The sequence below is a fragment of the Leuresthes tenuis genome, unplaced genomic scaffold (assembly GCF_036924035.1).
Source record: "Leuresthes tenuis unplaced genomic scaffold, fLeuTen1.0.hap1 SCAF_11, whole genome shotgun sequence".
Classification (NCBI taxonomy): Eukaryota; Metazoa; Chordata; class Actinopteri; order Atheriniformes; family Atherinopsidae; genus Leuresthes; species Leuresthes tenuis.
The window spans coordinates 931,805-948,007 of NW_027325365.1; the positions used below are offsets into that span (position 1 = coordinate 931,805).

A 16,203-nucleotide genomic window follows, 5' to 3' on the forward strand; every position below is an offset into this window, starting at 1 on the left:
ACGATTCGAATTTCTCTTAATGCGCATTTCCCAATGATTCGAATCAGTTTTGGATGGAAACAAGACGACAAACTGCGATAGAAACAGAAATCAAAGAATAAACCAGAAGATCAACGACTCCAGAACAGAGAATCAGATCAAACTCTGACTAAAGAGGCAAAAGTCTCATGTGGAAAGAAGCTGGAGACTTTGACATGTGAGGAAATCTCATCTTTTCTCAAACTTTCAGACCGTTTCAATGATTTTGGACGACCTGGAAAGACTCAGAAAGACTAAGAAAGACTCAGAAAGACTCAGAAAGACTAAGAAAGACTAAGAAAGACTCAGAAAGACTCAGAAAGACTCGGAAAGACTCAGAAAGACTCGGAAAGACTCGGAAAGACTAAGAAAGACTAAGAAAGACTCGGAAAGACTAAGAAAGACTAAGAAAGACTAAGAAAGACTCAGAAAGACTCGGAAAGACTAAGAAAGACTAAGAAAGACTAAGAAAGACTCAGAAAGACTAAGAAAGACTCGGAAAGACTAAGAAAGACTCGGAAAGACTCGGAAAGACTAAGAAAGACTAAGAAAGACTCAGAAAGACTAAGAAAGACTCGGAAAGACTAAGAAAGACTAAGAAAGACTCAGAAAGACTAAGAAAGACTCGGAAAGACTAAGAAAGACTCGGAAAGACTCGGAAAGACTCGGAAAGACTCGGAAAGACTAAGAAAGACTAAGAAAGACTCAGAAAGACTCAGAAAGACTCAGAAAGACTAAGAAAGACTCGGAAAGACTCGGAAAGACTAAGAAAGACTCGGAAAGACTCAGATTCAGTGAGTAAAAGCTAAAGCATCGCGTCTCTGGAGGAGAAAAGTGGAGATTTTTAAATAACAGGGTCTGATTGGGAATGAAAACAGGACATTTTCATAAAGACGATCTTTTGGGGAAGGAGTTTGAACTTAGTTTCCATGAAGAGGCGCCGTTTTTTAAACGTTTGCAGCTGCTCAGACGCTCGTTTCAGAGTTAAAACCACGGGAAAGAAAGAGGAACGCACTGCATCCAGTTGATGAATCTTTAAACTTTGCAAAGACAGTTTCTGTTTGTGGGGATATTTGTGAGGCCCCTCCAGCAGAGATCACCCCGCCGGCGTCCCGCTGACACGCTGCGTGATGTCACTCGCTGTGTAAGAGTCGCGGCGGCGGCGGCGGCTTCGCTGCACAGTCCAATCTGCATTAATGCTGCTCCTCATCGCTCCGCCAATCCACGGAAGCGAAGCCACAACCAGGCGCTCGGCGGGGGCTCATCGATCCGCGAGGACTCCAGCCGACCCGTCTGTCAGCTCTGACTGCCGACCAATGGGGCGTCACGTAGTGGGAGGTGGAGGGCGAGCGTGTCACAGAGGAGGAGGTGTCAGGATTATTGTCTCCAGTGTGCCGTCGCTGTGCCACATTAGGGCGTATTGATCCGTTTGCACGGCTGACGCTTTGTTGGGAGCCGCTTGGTGCATCGATCGGTGACATGCCGACAGGGCGTGTGTGTGTGTGTGTGTGTGTGTGTGTGTGTGTGTGTGCTGAGAGGATGATGGAGGGTTTTACAGGTGTTTGGAAATGATTCGAGTTGCTCGGTCAGACGAGCTGAATGTCACCCGTCACTCTGATCCGATTCTCCTGCTCCTCTGCCTGCAGAAACATCCGTTTCACATCGTCTCTGCAGATTATCCCGATCAATTAGCTGTTCAGTGGATCCAGTTAATTCATTAAGTAACTGATGGGATCAATGCTGTTGATCTGCCTTTGATTTACTCGCAGGTCAGAGGTCAGAATGAAACCAGAGCAGCAGGCCAACTCTGATCTTATCTGATTCTTCCACCACTTTCTTCTTCTTCTGACTCATCTGTTCTGATTCTTCCACCACTTTCTTCTTCTTCTGCACGTGAAAATGACTCATCTGCCTTATCTGTGAGGCTGAGACTCAACCAGAGTCTCTTATTAAATATGATTCTGCAACAAACTGATGAACTGTGAGAAATATCTCAGAGACCAGCTCAGGTTTCACAGCAGCCTGAAAACATTCTTTCAGGAAATCTGCTGAAGTGAAACTGGAGGATTCTGCAGGATAAAACTTTAGGGTGAAGAAATTAAAAGAAACTTTCCCAGTTCAGAGTTTTTCTTTCAGACCCTTGAAGAAGATTAACTCATTTAAGATGGATTTTAATCCTAAATGTGTGCCTTGGTGTTGGTGGAGCCGCTGATAATTCACCGGTTTCACTTTCTTCTGCGTTTATTTGGCTCAGTTTTGATGGAAAATGCACTAAAAACTGCTTTAGAGTTAAAGGATAAAACAAAGACGTTTTCAGGGCCTCTCTTTAAACCGAACGAGTCACGATAACGGGTCAGATCCACGTGTGTGAGGCGCGTGAAGCGCTCGCCGTGCAGAACGGGAGGAGCTGCAATGTGGAAATATTTGTGGGTTTTTGTTGGCGGTGAAAGCGTTCACAGGTCGAAATCCCACACGGGGGTTCTGAGTGAGTGAAAACCGGAAAGGTGGGAGGATCTGGAGCGAGCTGAAGGCCGAGTTACGCCAGCTGGAAAGGAAAACACATCAGAGCTGCTGCACTTTCAGGAAAGGAAGGAGGAGGAGAGTCAGGGAAGTCTCAGGATGGAGGCTTCAATGAGTTTTTCTGCTGCTTGGAGGTTTATTTATCAGAAAATCACTTTAAAAACCAGGAAACTTCTTATTAACACGCGACCGTGGAGCCTGAAAACCATGAAAATAAGCGTCCGTTTGAGCCGGATCACCTCTGACATGAAGCCAATTTATTGATCAGTTACTGAACCTTATTATTAATTTTCATTCTTTGTCTGAACAGAAGGAGAAGAACATGAAAGTTGGGATTTACTCCATTTCAACAGATCGTCTCCTTTTTTTATCTTTTATGCTTCAGCTTCGATTTTTACTCATTAAGTTTAATTTAAAATTTTAAAGAATCAAAGGTTAAAAGATATTATTATTATCTTTATTTATGGAACAAAACACAGGAGCAGTGTGTGAGAAACTAACCAAACATCTCCACTTTGCTCTGGTCTGTCCAAAGGACATTGTTCCAGAAGTCTTGAGCTTTGTTCAGATGCAGCTTTGCAAACCTAAGCTGTGCTGCCATGTTCTTTTTAGAGAGAAGAGGCTTTCTCCTGCAGCCCTTCCAAACAAGCCATCCTTGTTCAGCCTTTTTCTAACTGTGCTGTCATGACCTTTAACCTTTAGCATGCTAACTGAGGCCTGTAGAGTCTGAGATGTAGCTCTGGGCTTCTTCACCTTGGGGTGACCTTTAACCTTTAGCATGCTAACTGAGGCCTGTAGAGTCTGAGATGTATGACCTTTAACCTTTAACATGCTAACTGAGGCCTGTAGAGTCTGAGATGTAGCTCTGGGCTTTTTCACCTTGGGGTGACCTTTAACCTTTAACATGCTAACTGAGGCCTGTAGAGTCTGAGATGTAGCTCTGGGCTTCTTCACCTTGGGGTGACCTTTAACCTTTAACATGCTAACTGAGGCCTGTAGAGTCTGAGATGTAGCTCTGGGCTTCTTCACCTTGGGGTGACCTTTAACCTTTAACATGCTAACTGAGGCCTGTAGAGTCTGAGATGTAGCTCTGGGCTTTTTCACCTTGGGGTGACCTTTAACCTTTAACATGCTAACTGAGGCCTGTAGAGTCTGAGATGTAGCTCTGGGCTTTTTCACCTTGGGGTGACCTTTAACCTTTAACATGCTAACTGAGGCCTGTAGAGTCTGAGATGTAGCTCTGGGCTTTTTCACCTTGGGGTGACCTTTAACCTTTAGCATGCTAACTGAGGCCTGTAGAGTGAGATGTAGCTCTGGGCTTTTTCACCTTGGGGTGACCTTTAACCTTTAACATGCTAACTGAGGCCTGTAGAGTCTGAGATGTAGCTCTGGGCTTTTTCACCTTGGGGTGACCTTTAACCTTTAGCATGCTAACTGAGGCCTGTAGAGTGAGATGTAGCTCTGGGCTTTTTCACCTTGGGGTGACCTTTAACCTTTAACATGCTAACTGAGGCCTGTAGAGTCTGAGATGTAGCTCTGGGCTTTTTCACCTTGGGGTGACCTTTAACCTTTAACATGCTAACTGAGGCCTGTAGAGTCTGAGATGTAGCTCTGGGCTTCTTCACCTTGGGGTGACCTTTAACCTTTAACATGCTAACTGAGGCCTGTAGAGTCTGAGATGTAGCTCTGGGCTTCTTCACCTTGGGGTGAACTTGCTGGGACGTCCACTCCTGGGAAGATTGACAGCTGTCCTGAATGTTTTCCACAATAATCTTTCTCTCTGTAGAATGATGGACTCCAGATAGTCTGGAAATGGCCTTTTAACCCTTCCCAGACTGATGGGCAGCAGCAGCTGCTTCTCTGAGATCATTGCTGGTGTCTTTCCTCTTAAAGTTGTAAAAATCTGGACTTTATTTTTGCTTATTTTTAATTGTTCCTCATTTAATTTAACTATATTCTCATATTTAAAAGCTTTCTTTCACAATGCTGAAATTTGACGGTAAAAACACGGTTTCTGCAGCACTTTCATGTAATAACTGACAGTAAAGATGCCAAATGTGGCTTCAGGAGGTTGTTTCTCACCTGTTTGGTCATGGAGTCGATCAGTCGGACGTAAAGATCCTGTTCTGTCCTGATGCCTGAAAAAAACACAACAAGCAGTCACATATCTGAGCAGAAACACTCACTAATGAGACAAAAACAACACATCCACCCATGCATTAGCCTGTTATGCTAATCTGATTCCACAATGAAAAGCAAAAGCAGCTAATAATGTGCTGTAAATGAATTGTGTTGTTATTTCTGTCCGGGTTGTGTGTTTGCAGAGGTTCTTGTCTCCCCTCCTCCCTCCCCCTGAAACGCAAACATTAGCGCTGCTGCAGAGCTGTTTATTATTTATAGGGCGCGCAGCCTCTAACTGCCGCGCGCTCCTCTGCCCCCCGCTGCCTTCTTCCGAGAGGAGAACAAGGAATTCTCATTCTCCGACAAATTAAATATCAATCAGGGCTGCTTGTCTTTTATTAGCTATGCATCCGCGCGTAAATGTGACACAAACACGACATGGGGTGGAGGAAGCAAATTGCAGGGAACACCTGTTAGCAGCGCTCTGCCTCTAATTGTGCTGGATGCTGTGGGTTTTTGCCACCTTGTTTTTCGGGCCGTTTCCTCGCAGCTTCCTCTGGTTCTAATTGACATGATTCACTCCTCAGTCTGCAGCCTAAATGGCGGCAATCCGTCCCGGTTGCAGATGAGGTCAATTACCTCCGCACGATGCTAATCCGACGACTCATATTAGAGAGATTTATCCCCCTTTGGAAGGAAACGCGCTTTTATGTCCCACTTTATCTGCTGCTTCTGCAGGGGTCTGAGCGCATTACGGCCGTCCTCCTGCCCGTCTGGACCGGAGCCAGCACAAAGCCGAGCTGTGTGTTTCCAATCAGCCGCAGATCCCTGCCCCCCCCCCAATGAACAAAACAGAGTTCAGGTTCGGTTGCTTGTCAGATATTCCAGATGTCTGCAGTGCTGATAATGGAAAAACGTTTTCCAGACTCGCAGTCTTAAAAGTGCACAGCTGAGTTAAAATTCAAGTCCGGTGAGGTGACCTTTAATATAAATTCTAAATCATCCGACTGCAGGACAGCCTCACCTGTGGGAAGCTGCGATCATTAACTGCACTTCATCAATCGATGCTGCGCATCTGAACAAAGAGGCGCCATTTGGAAAAGGAAAAAGGTTTGATTTGGGTTTAATTTCATGCTGTCAGTCGATGTTTAAGAGTTTGTTTTATCAACATGTCTCCTGAGGAAAAGACTTTCCAAGGATGGGAAAAAAATCATTTTCTGTCTGATTAAAACAGAGAATTTCTGCTGAAACGGATTTCATCCGGTTCGGTTAAGTTCCAGACAGGTCAGGCTCTGTTGGACAATAACAATCAGCAACATGCTAAATCACATGTTGATAGCATGTCAAAGTGTGGATCACATGACCATCAGCCAATCAACACCCACCATGAGGTTTTAGGCTCTGAAACGGTTTGATTTCATGTTGATTTTCCTGTTTTTCCTCCAGATTTTACAGGTTAAAGAAACTCAGAATGAGAGCGAGTCATTTACAAATTTAGCAGCAACCGACCGCCATCATCTTCCTCTTCTCTGAGGTTGGGTCACAGAACCGAGCAGAACCTGCAGGTCCAGGAGGGAAACTCGGACATCCCCCTCCAGCTCCTCCTGGAGGATCCCGAGGCGATAAATAATCCCTCCAGTGAGTTCTGGTTCTGACCCGGGCCTCCTCCCAGGAGGCATCCTAACCAGAGGAACCACCTCAGCTGACTCCTTTCTATGTGGAGGAGCAGCAGCTCTACTCCAAGCTCCTCCCCCCGGATGGTGGAGCTCCTCCCCTTGGATGGTGGAGCTCCTCCCCCTTGTGGTGGAGCTCCTCCCCTATCTCTAAGGCTGAGCCCCGCCCCCCTCTGAAGGAAACTCATTTCAGCCGCTTATTCTTATTTCATTTTCTGGTTCTTTTAGTCTTCAGGTTGGAAGTGAAGCTATTTGTTCAGGTTTATGCTCCTAAGTTAAACTGTTTGATGGTTCTGTGCAGACTTGTTCTGCTTTAAACCAAACTGAATCCAAACGGGTCCTAACCCTCCGATAAGTATGGAAAAGTTCTGCTTCTGTGTTGGGGAGCAAAGAAAAGTCACATGACCACTGAGGTCGAGGCCATCTGATCCAGAATGGCTCCATCCATCCTGACCTCATCGTTAGAAGTTAAATAAATAAAAGATGGTTTCCATCTCATCTTATTTCAAGGAAAAAATATCTTTATGTTTATCTTGGCCAGAAAATGACCTCCATTGGATTCAGCATCAGATCCTGAACTCAGGTCCAGTTTAATATCAGAGGATTTGTCTCATATCGAGAGCTTAAAGCTGGAAAAATCTGCAGAAAGTTGTGAATAACTGATAAATCATTCGGTTTCCTAATCTCCACCGTCTTTACTGGAACCGGAAGCTGCTGTAAAGCAGGTATGAGCTGAGGAATCAGCTGCTGTAAAGCAGGTATGAACTCAGGAATCAGCTGCTGTAAAGCAGGTATGAGCTCAGGAATCAGCTGCTGTAAAGCAGGTATGAACTCAGGAATCAGCTGCTGTAAAGCAGGTATGAGCTGAGGAATCAGCTGCTGTAAAGCAGGTATGAGCTCAGGAATCAGCTGCTGTAAAGCAGGTATGAGCTGAGGAATCAGCTGCTGTAAAGCAGGTATGAACTCAGGAATCAGCTGCTGTAAAGCAGGTATGAGCTCAGGAATCAGCTGCTGTAAAGCAGGTATGAACTCAGGAATCAGCTGCTGTAAAGCAGGTATGAGCTGAGGAATCAGCTGCTGTAAAGCAGGTATGAACTCAGGAATCGACTCACCGTTGCTGTAGAGGAGCTGTAGCCTGTAGTGGATCCCATTGTTGGTCTTCTCTCCGTTGTACTCCTGTCACACAAACACATGAAGCACACTTTAAACAGCGTGTTGCTATAAAACACTCGCAGCTAACAGCCCTGCTGCACACAGAGGGTTTAGAGTCAGGAAACAGCACCAGATCCTTTCATTAAGACCCAGAATGACTCAGAATGTCTCAGGGTTTAGCTCCAAGTCGCTTCGCTCCAGCTCCACATCTGTTTAATGAAGGAAAACATACAAGAAAAGCCATTTTTGAGCAAACTTTTTCAGATAAAGTGATAAAACCTTTGCTGGGCTGAGTCAGAATTAGGCAATAAAATGTATAAATCATATTAAAAAGTCGGGGAAAGTACTCCAGAATCAGAGTCCAAAGACACGAAGAACCAGACTGAAAATCAACTGACAGCTAAAACTCAGGAGATTAAACACTGACGGGACATCATCAGCTGGGGACAACCAGGGAGAACGAAAAGAGGAGGAACAGGAAGCTGACCTTCAAAATAAAACAGGAAACAAAAAACAATAAAACTGGACTCAAGACTAATCCTGGTGAGTCCAGGAAACTGAGACAGAATAAAGCAGAACTGAACCGGGACAACATCAGCTAAATATCAAACTAAAGCAACAACAACAGCTAAGACAGGTCATTAAAGAGAAACAAAAAGTCTCATCAAGAACAGACTGATACAGACAATAAATCCTGATTCAGATCCAGAACTCCAAAATACTGAGAACAAGAAAACAGAATCTAATCAGAATCAAAGAAAATCTGCTAGCTTCCCTCTGTTCTCTGCTAGCTTCCCTCTGTTCTCTGCTAGCTTCCTTCTGTTCTCTGCTAGCTTCCCTCTGTTCTCTGCTAGCTTCCCTCTGTTCTCTGCGAGCTTCCCTCTGTTCTCTGCTAGCTTCCCTCTGTTCTCCGCTAGCTTCCTTCTGTTCTCTGCTAGCTTCCCTCTGTTCTCTGCTAGCTTCCTTCCGTTCTCTGCTAGCTTCCCTCTGTTCTCTGCTAGCTTCCTTCTGTTCTCTGTTAGCATCCTTCTGTTCTCTGCTAGCTTCCTTCTGTTCTCTGCTAGCTTCCTTCTGTTCTCTGCTAGCTTCCTTCTGTTCTCCACTAGCTTCCTTCTGTTCTCCGCTAGCTTCCTTCTGTTCTCTGCTAGCTTCCTTCTGTTCTCTGCTAGCTTCCTTCTGTTCTCTGCTAGCTTCCTTCTCAGCTAATAAGCCGGCTTATTTCCATTAAAATGCTAACATGAAATGTTCTCTTGTGTTTGTTCCGCTCAGTGGACTCGATATGTGAACCGGCAGCTTTCTGCTGAGATGCTGTAGCGTTGAGGTTGTGCTATCGTGCTAAGCTAACTGGCTTTTACAATAGACACACTGTTCAGTATTTTCTCTTTTCTTTTCTTTGAAATGCTTCCAAACTTTAGGTATTTTTTGCTCTTATTTTGACAGTAATAACTGTCCGTGTGAAACAGGGAAACCACTGAGCAGAACATGTCATTTAAAGGAAGCATTGAGGATATTTGGTAATCGAGTTATTTGAGGAACAGTTTCAGCCTTAGTTTCATGTAACTTCTCCTGAATTTATATTCAAAAGATTTCATCATCTTTCTGACTCATTTTATTCTGATCTTTAGGGTCTCAGCATTGTTTGAATATATTATATCATATATCTTAATTATTTTTTGCATATTTTTGTATATATTTTTTGTATATTTGTATATATATTTTGTATATATATATATATATGTTTATTGTATGTATATTAATTATTTCTTGAATTTTGAACTATGTTTTGTTCAGATTGGTGAATAATTCTGTCATTTTTACATTTTGTTTGATTCTCAGTTTAAGTCGGACTCTGAGCCTCCACTCATTGGTTCCTACTGGAGGACAATGTTTATGGCCACACTTCTCTTCTTCTTCTTCACTTCTGTGAAGCTTATATTTGTCAGAACATTTCTGCCTTTTTAAGAACAAATCTCCTGATTGTTGGACGGATGGAGGACATTCTGTCCTCCTGCTGCCACCGCAGGACAGAGACAATAAGCGTTAAATAAAACCTAAATCCTTCCTTTTCATTCATTTCTTCTCTGACCTTCCTCTCTCTTCTTCTTCTCTCCTTTTCAACCTTTATTCCCATTTTACCCCCCCCCCCTCAGCCCGACTCGGCCGGCCGCTCGGTGCCAACTGTGCCCGGGAGTGTTGGCTCGGTCCCAGTGCGTTTGTGTCGGGGCGAGAGACTAGAGGTCAAAGCCGAGGTGAGGCGAGCGAGTGGGTGGGTGGAGGATGTGGAGCCAGCTGGCAGCCGATCAGAGAACAAACACCCCCAAACCTGCCTGGATGTTATTACGGCTCTCATCGGCGTTATTAGGGAAGTGTTTTACAGAGTCCACTCGGTTTCTGTGTTGCTTTAATGTACGTAGGACAGCAGACGTCCTGTTCGACAGCAGCTCCTCGTGAGGATGTAAAACTTTAAAATAACTTTTAAATTATGACCCAGTTTCATGACCAATCTGAGCGGGTTTCTCTGTGTTTGAGTAGATTTCATTTAAAGCTCTCAGCTGCGATTCTTCTGCTTTCGACTGGAAAAGTCATCAGAGCTGCTTTCAGGAGCACATTAATCCACATGTTGAGCTTTAACTTCCGTGTTCCCAGCAGAACCGAACCGGTTGTTTCTAATTCATCATTTTAATTTAGAAGCTTTTGAGCATTTCCTCCAACAATAAAAACATTAGAAATGAAAGAATACGTTTATTTTTAAACCAGAAAACAGATATTTTCAGAGGACACCTTATGCTTTGTGGCAGTTAGTTCAACATTTGTAGCTTTTTTTAATCAAAATATGTAGAATATTTATTGAAAATCTGCAGATAAAGAGTCAGAGTCCTGAGGGAGATTCAACCTCCATCTTTTCTCAACACCACGATATTTTCCTGGAGGTCAAAGCTCAGGAAAATACTTTTTTATGCTGACAACTCGACCAAACTCCTGACTTTTCTGCCTTAAAGAGAGTAAATCAAACCCTGAAGTTAAACACTGAGCCTAAAATCTGGAGGCGTTTATGAACTCAATCAATGTCAGAACTGACCAGAGGTTTGGATCATTTCATGTAAATGTTGCACATTTCAGGCTAATGAGAATCTCTGTGAATCTGCTCAAATTAAACTTCAGCTTCTGTTTGATAAACTGAAAAACAGGAAATGATAATTCAAATATCCTGGAAATAAGCTGTGATCAGGGCTTAAAACACTAAAAAGCAGACTTAATTCTGCTTTGTGTTCATAAATGCATCCAGACACTGAACGCACCAGCAGGTTATTATAATAAATGGTATTTATGCCCTGAAAATGATTTCATGCAGGTACCAAATCAAAGTGTCTTTTCCTTTTCTGCTCATCTTCATTCTTTAACTTCCCGACTTTACTCTAAGCTTCAATCTTTTTGTTTGTCTTTATAAACTGAGAATAAAACACGGTTTTAAGCATTCAAGCAGGTCTGTTTGAGTGATTTTCTGCTGTATTTCTCACACTTTTTACTTCCTGATTGTGTCTAAAGAATTTCCTTCAGGATAAATAAAGTCTTCTGACTGAGTTCAAGCCTTAAATGTTGGAATCTGCATGTCTCACCTTGTCTTTTTCTACAAAGTCCACGTAGGAGGTCCTCTCGATCTCGACCGGCTGACCCTGGCGGTCGTACAGCGCCAGAACGAAGTGGAAGAAGTTGGACTTCCTCAGGTTGGACGGCGGCTGCTTCTCAAAGTGAGCTCGGGCTAAACCCACCCCACTGAAACACAGACAGAAGCAAAACTTTTAGCTTTTATCTCCACAGTCACATGAGCTCAGACTCGTTTGTCTTTTGTCAGGAATTAATTAAAAAAAAAGATATTTTATGTTAAATTCAGTCATTTCCTGTTCAGAGCAGCAGCGGATCCGCCTCGGCGTGACGGTAATCTCATTCTCACTTTTACATGAACTAACTCGTCTTTTTCACCAAGTCGACTCAATTATCGTGTGAAATTATTAGGTGTGATTCAGCAAAAAGTAAATTAAGTAAAAGTAATTATGGAGGAAAAAGGATGAGCTGAAGATGTTTAAAGTGTTATTTTATTACCAGAAACAGGACGAGTTTCTGGTTATTTCAGATTTATCACGTAAAATATGATTCGATTGTTTTCTGGGGAGAATCTCAGGAGGGAAAATAAATAAATAACGAATAAATTAAATCCTTAAATGAAAATAAAACCCTTTAAAGTAAACCTGGAACATTTCAACTGAAGGATGGTCCCATGAGACCAAAAAAAGAGTCATTTTCTCCTCCAGATGATCCCGAACGCCTCGTTTACCTGATGACATCATCGTCACACAGTTTCATATTTTACCTGAAAAATATGAAGATAAATAAATAAAAAGAGGCTTCGGTCCGGCGCTTCATTTATTATCCAATCAGAGCAGCTTTTGGCTTTCAGACAGAATAATAAGAAAAAAGTGCTTTTTTTCCCACTTTACAGCTTCTTAATTTGTTCTTAAACCCACAAAAATAAATATTTTAATCCATATCTGAGCATCTAAGGTGTGAAACGGTAAAATATGTAAGATATTAATGTTTAAAAGCATGAGATTTTGTAAATAACACCATAAAAATGTTTGTTTTATATGAAAACTGGATGTTTGTCAAAAAAAATGTTAGAAACATAAAGTGAAATAAAAAGAAAATAAAGAACAAAACATATTAATTTAATTCTGTTTATAGGTGTTAAAATATCTTTAAATATATTTCTCTGTATTTTCAGGTTAATTTTAAAGTAATTTCATCATCTGAATAGATTAAAGGTTTAAAGTGAAAAATAAAGGTAAATATAGAGGAGCTTTCATCGTTTTATTTATCGTTTTCTGAAAGAAAAGACTTTTATTTTCATTAAGTTTTCACTCTAAATGCGTCTGCTGCAGCCATGAATCCGTTTTTCAGGATGAAAAGACGGCCGCAGCGCCCCCCCGACGCCCTGCGACAGAAACCGTAGAAACGCCACGTCGGACGGAAACATCGAACGCACCCTGCCTGGAACTCAGAGGTCGGTCAGGATTTAAGCCTTTAAAGCGGAGCTGGTGTCAGCTGCTGAGCTGAGATGAAGTCGCTGCTCCTGCAGGGTTTGGGTTTGGGTTTGGGTTTGGGTTTGGGTTTGGGTTTGGGTTTGGGTTTGGGTTCTCCAGAACCTCAAAGAGTCTGAGGGGAAAGGCTCCGACCGGCGGCCCGATGTCTCCACATCAGTCTCATTTCCCGGCTCGTTTTGTCTCCTAAAACGCTTCATGATCAACAGATAAATATTCATTCACGCTCGGGGTTTGTTTTTGGAAACTTGTCGGCTCGGCCTCCGAGCTTCCCGGCTCGGGGGTGTATTCCCCAGACGGCAGATTAATACAGCCGTGACCTTTCTGCACCTCCATTACCGATGCTTAATGCCTCATTTGTAGGCCAGTTTGTTGAAAGCTAATTCTCCCATCTCGCAGCATTTGGCCGGGCGAAGGCAGAGTGGAGAGTCTGCAGAGGAACGCCGAGGGGGGGGGGCAGCTCAGGTGTGCATCAGGAGGCTTTAATGGAGGCTCAGAGGGAATAAAAAGCAGCTGAGTGTTGGAATAAAAATAGCAGCGAGTGGAATGACAGAGTGAAGACTTCAACACGTTCATCAACAGATATTTTCAATGACTTCAGTGAGTAAAAACAGCCACAAACATCTGTTTTTATCGCGCTGCTCTTTTCACACACACCTGTCTCCAGGTAGGAGCAGCAGCTGACTTCGCCTCACACATCCTTCACTGATGTGTCAGCAGCAGTCTTTAAACCCGCTGCAGCGTCCAGACTGTCGGACCTTTCAGAGTAAATCTGTGCATCAAATATGTGAAACTCCACGTTCATTTCTGCAGAAATATCAGCTGCTGTAGGTTGGGATTCATCTGGGATAATTATTCTCGCTCAGCTTCCTGATCTGAACGGTCCAAACGTAGTTTAATCTGATCTGACTTTAAATTTAAATGTTTCTTCTCACTGCTCTGACCAATCAGCACTTTTTGCTGCTCAGAGGCTGAATTTATTGGAAACGAATATGTTTTATGAAAGCTACGAACACCCGGGCTGCACAGGAAGATGAGCCAGTCTGATGGGCATCAGTTTCAGCCGAGGGGGGGGGGACACAGCACCGCTCTGTGGATCCGATTAGAAACAGAACCTCAAACAAACGCTGAAAAACGTGGGTTTAATGCTTTAATTTAGCATCTATTAAAAATTCTGAGATTGACACCGTTTTATTTGTGATTATTTAGCAGCATTTAAAGGTAATAAATGAGTTATTATTAGTTATTTTATTGAACCTTTGCCGTAAAAAGAGAATCCCGGCAGAGAAGAAGAAGCATGAAGAAAGCTGCTGACAGCACCGGCTTTAATGTCTGAAACACGCTTATTTCAGCTGGAAACACGCTGAAACATCCTTCTGCACACCCAGGACTGTTTAAAAGAGGAAAGAAGAAGGCGTCTTCACATGTATTTTACAGAAAATGCTACAAAAAAGCAGATCATTTACATGGAGTGACTTGAGGAATCGCTTCAGTTCCACGCTGGGAAACGTTTTACACTTTCTCAGCAGTTTAACAGAAAAAACACATTTCAGGGTCAGTCGGTTTTTTACAGTCTGGAAGAGAAATAACTTCTGAGATCGAGGCTAAAAGCATCTGGAAATATCAAGCTGCTCTGTTCACTTTCATTACATTCAGATCAGATTCATTTATTAAGAGCCAAATCCCAACAAATGTCATCTTAAATCACTTTAAAGATCAAATTCATCCAATTAAATCCAGTTCTTTACATTCCAAATTAGTCCAATTCATTCAGAGCCAATTAAAACAGTTTCTCAGCAAAGCAAAGCAGCAGAACTGAAACTTCTCTCTGATCCTGAGCTGCACGAGGCGACTGTGGAGAGAAAAAACTCCCTTTGAACAGGAAGAAACCTCCATCAGAACCACACTAATCAGTTTAGTATTTTATTGACTGTCTGCACAGAGTGGACAAAGAAACTAAATGTATTCTGTAAACAGATGTGTCTGCTTTTCTTGTTACTTTGTGGAAAATTGGATTCAAAATCAATAAGAGGATTGGTAAAGACCTGGATCAATAAGTAGCATCAATAATGGCCATTACAGGCATTGGTATCAATAAATTCTGCCGTCTTACAGCCTGTAATCTGCCGACATCCAATCTCAAAACTCACTAGTTTGGTTTTGAACGAAACGTTTCGCAGATTTTTATCAAAATATTGGTAAAAAAAATCAGATTTTTGCAGTGAAACATTCGTCCGATTCAGCAAAGAAAGAAGCAGAAGAAGAAGAAGGACGCGATTCAGCAAAGAAAGAAGCAGAAGAAGAAGGTCGCGATTCAGCAAAGAAAGAAGCAGAAGAAGAAGGTCGCGATTCAGCAAAGAAAGAAGCAGAAGAAGAAGGTCACGATTCAGCAAAGAAAGAAGCAGAAGAAGAAGAAGGACGCGATTCAGCAAAGAAAGAAGCAGAAGAAGAAGAAGGTCACGGAAATCAGATTTTAAAATAAACCAACAAACGACTCTGGTGAAACTGGCACCTGTTTCATCCTGAAACGCATCACAAGCATCGCTGAACCACCCATTATCCCACTTACACACGCAGCAGCCGGCCAGGCAGCCGCGCGCCGGCGCCGCGCGCCCTCGTTAGCATTATTATTATTTCAATGATGCTAATTGTGCAGCAGCCACTCGGCAGCGCTGCTCGTACCCGGCTGTTAGCACTTGGCACAAGGTGTAATAAAAACAGTATCGATGGCACACGGCTCGCTCAAACATGCCCGGAGTGTAAATCACACTCCAACAGCCGGGGAGGAACACACGCACACGCACGCGCACACACCGAACAAACACGACGAGGCAAACGAGGGCCGCCGATCTGCACGTTTCCGCCGCAAAGCCTGAAATTAAAGGTCAGCAGGAGTCGTGTCGAGCGCTCTGCAAACAATTACTGAGCAGCACAGCCGGTCGAGTGTGCAGTCAGTTCATATCCGCGCACACACACGCACACGCGCACGCGCTGCCTGTAGTAAAACCTGCCGGATTGATCTTTTCTTTTCTGGCATGAAATGAGCCGCAGCCAGTGCTCCCAGTACAGGGTTCTGCTGGTTCTGCAGCTGCTGCTGGTTCTGCTGGTTCTGCTGGTTCTGCAGCTGCTGCTGGTTCTGCTGCTGGTTCTGCTGGTTCTGGTCCAGCATGAAGACAGAAACTGATCAGAACCTGGAGGAGCAGCATCCGCCCATGTTGTGCTTTCACAGTTAAATGAGCTGAAGCTGGGTCAGCGCTGATGTCTGACGCTGTTTTTTAATGTATTTTCACTTCTTTCTGCTTCTCTTTGCTGTTTTTTTCCTGTTTTTTTTCTTTAAACTTGTTTTATGTCTTTGTTTTTTAATCTTTTGTCATCTCTGTTGTTTGGTTCTACGTCTCTTTGTGTCTTTTTCTTTGCTATCGGCCTCATTTTGTTGCTCATCTTCCTGTTTCTGGCCATGCATTCGTGGTCCTTACACATCTGTTCATACATCGGTACGCGTTTTGTTTTTGCCTTGGAGACGGTGAGAGTGCACGTGACTGCCTTAACAACGACCGTCATCTCAAACTGAAGCTCTGGCCCCGGGGCCTCCTGTCCCCTGGAGCCCCGGGGCCCTGAAGGAC

The 16,203-nt window shown here is 43.4% G+C and overlaps 2 protein-coding genes across 2 annotated transcripts in view; both read right to left on the reverse strand.

Annotated features, from left to right (window-relative positions):
* LOC140317651 (ubiquitin-conjugating enzyme E2 2-like) overlaps positions 1-16,203 on the reverse strand; it is a 211,570-nt gene that overhangs the window by 163,645 nt on the left and 31,722 nt on the right. The window lies entirely within an intron of this gene.
* Positions 1-16,203, reverse strand: part of LOC140318582 (transcription factor COE1-like) — a 137,175-nt gene that overhangs the window by 109,777 nt on the left and 11,195 nt on the right. The window contains exons 2-4 of the mRNA XM_072396397.1: positions 11,102-11,258; positions 7,445-7,508; positions 4,621-4,676 (exon numbers count right to left, since the gene is read on the reverse strand). Of these exons, the coding sequence (XP_072252498.1) occupies positions 4,621-4,676; positions 7,445-7,508; positions 11,102-11,258 (277 nt within the window). The remainder of the gene's footprint in view (positions 1-4,620; positions 4,677-7,444; positions 7,509-11,101; positions 11,259-16,203) is intronic.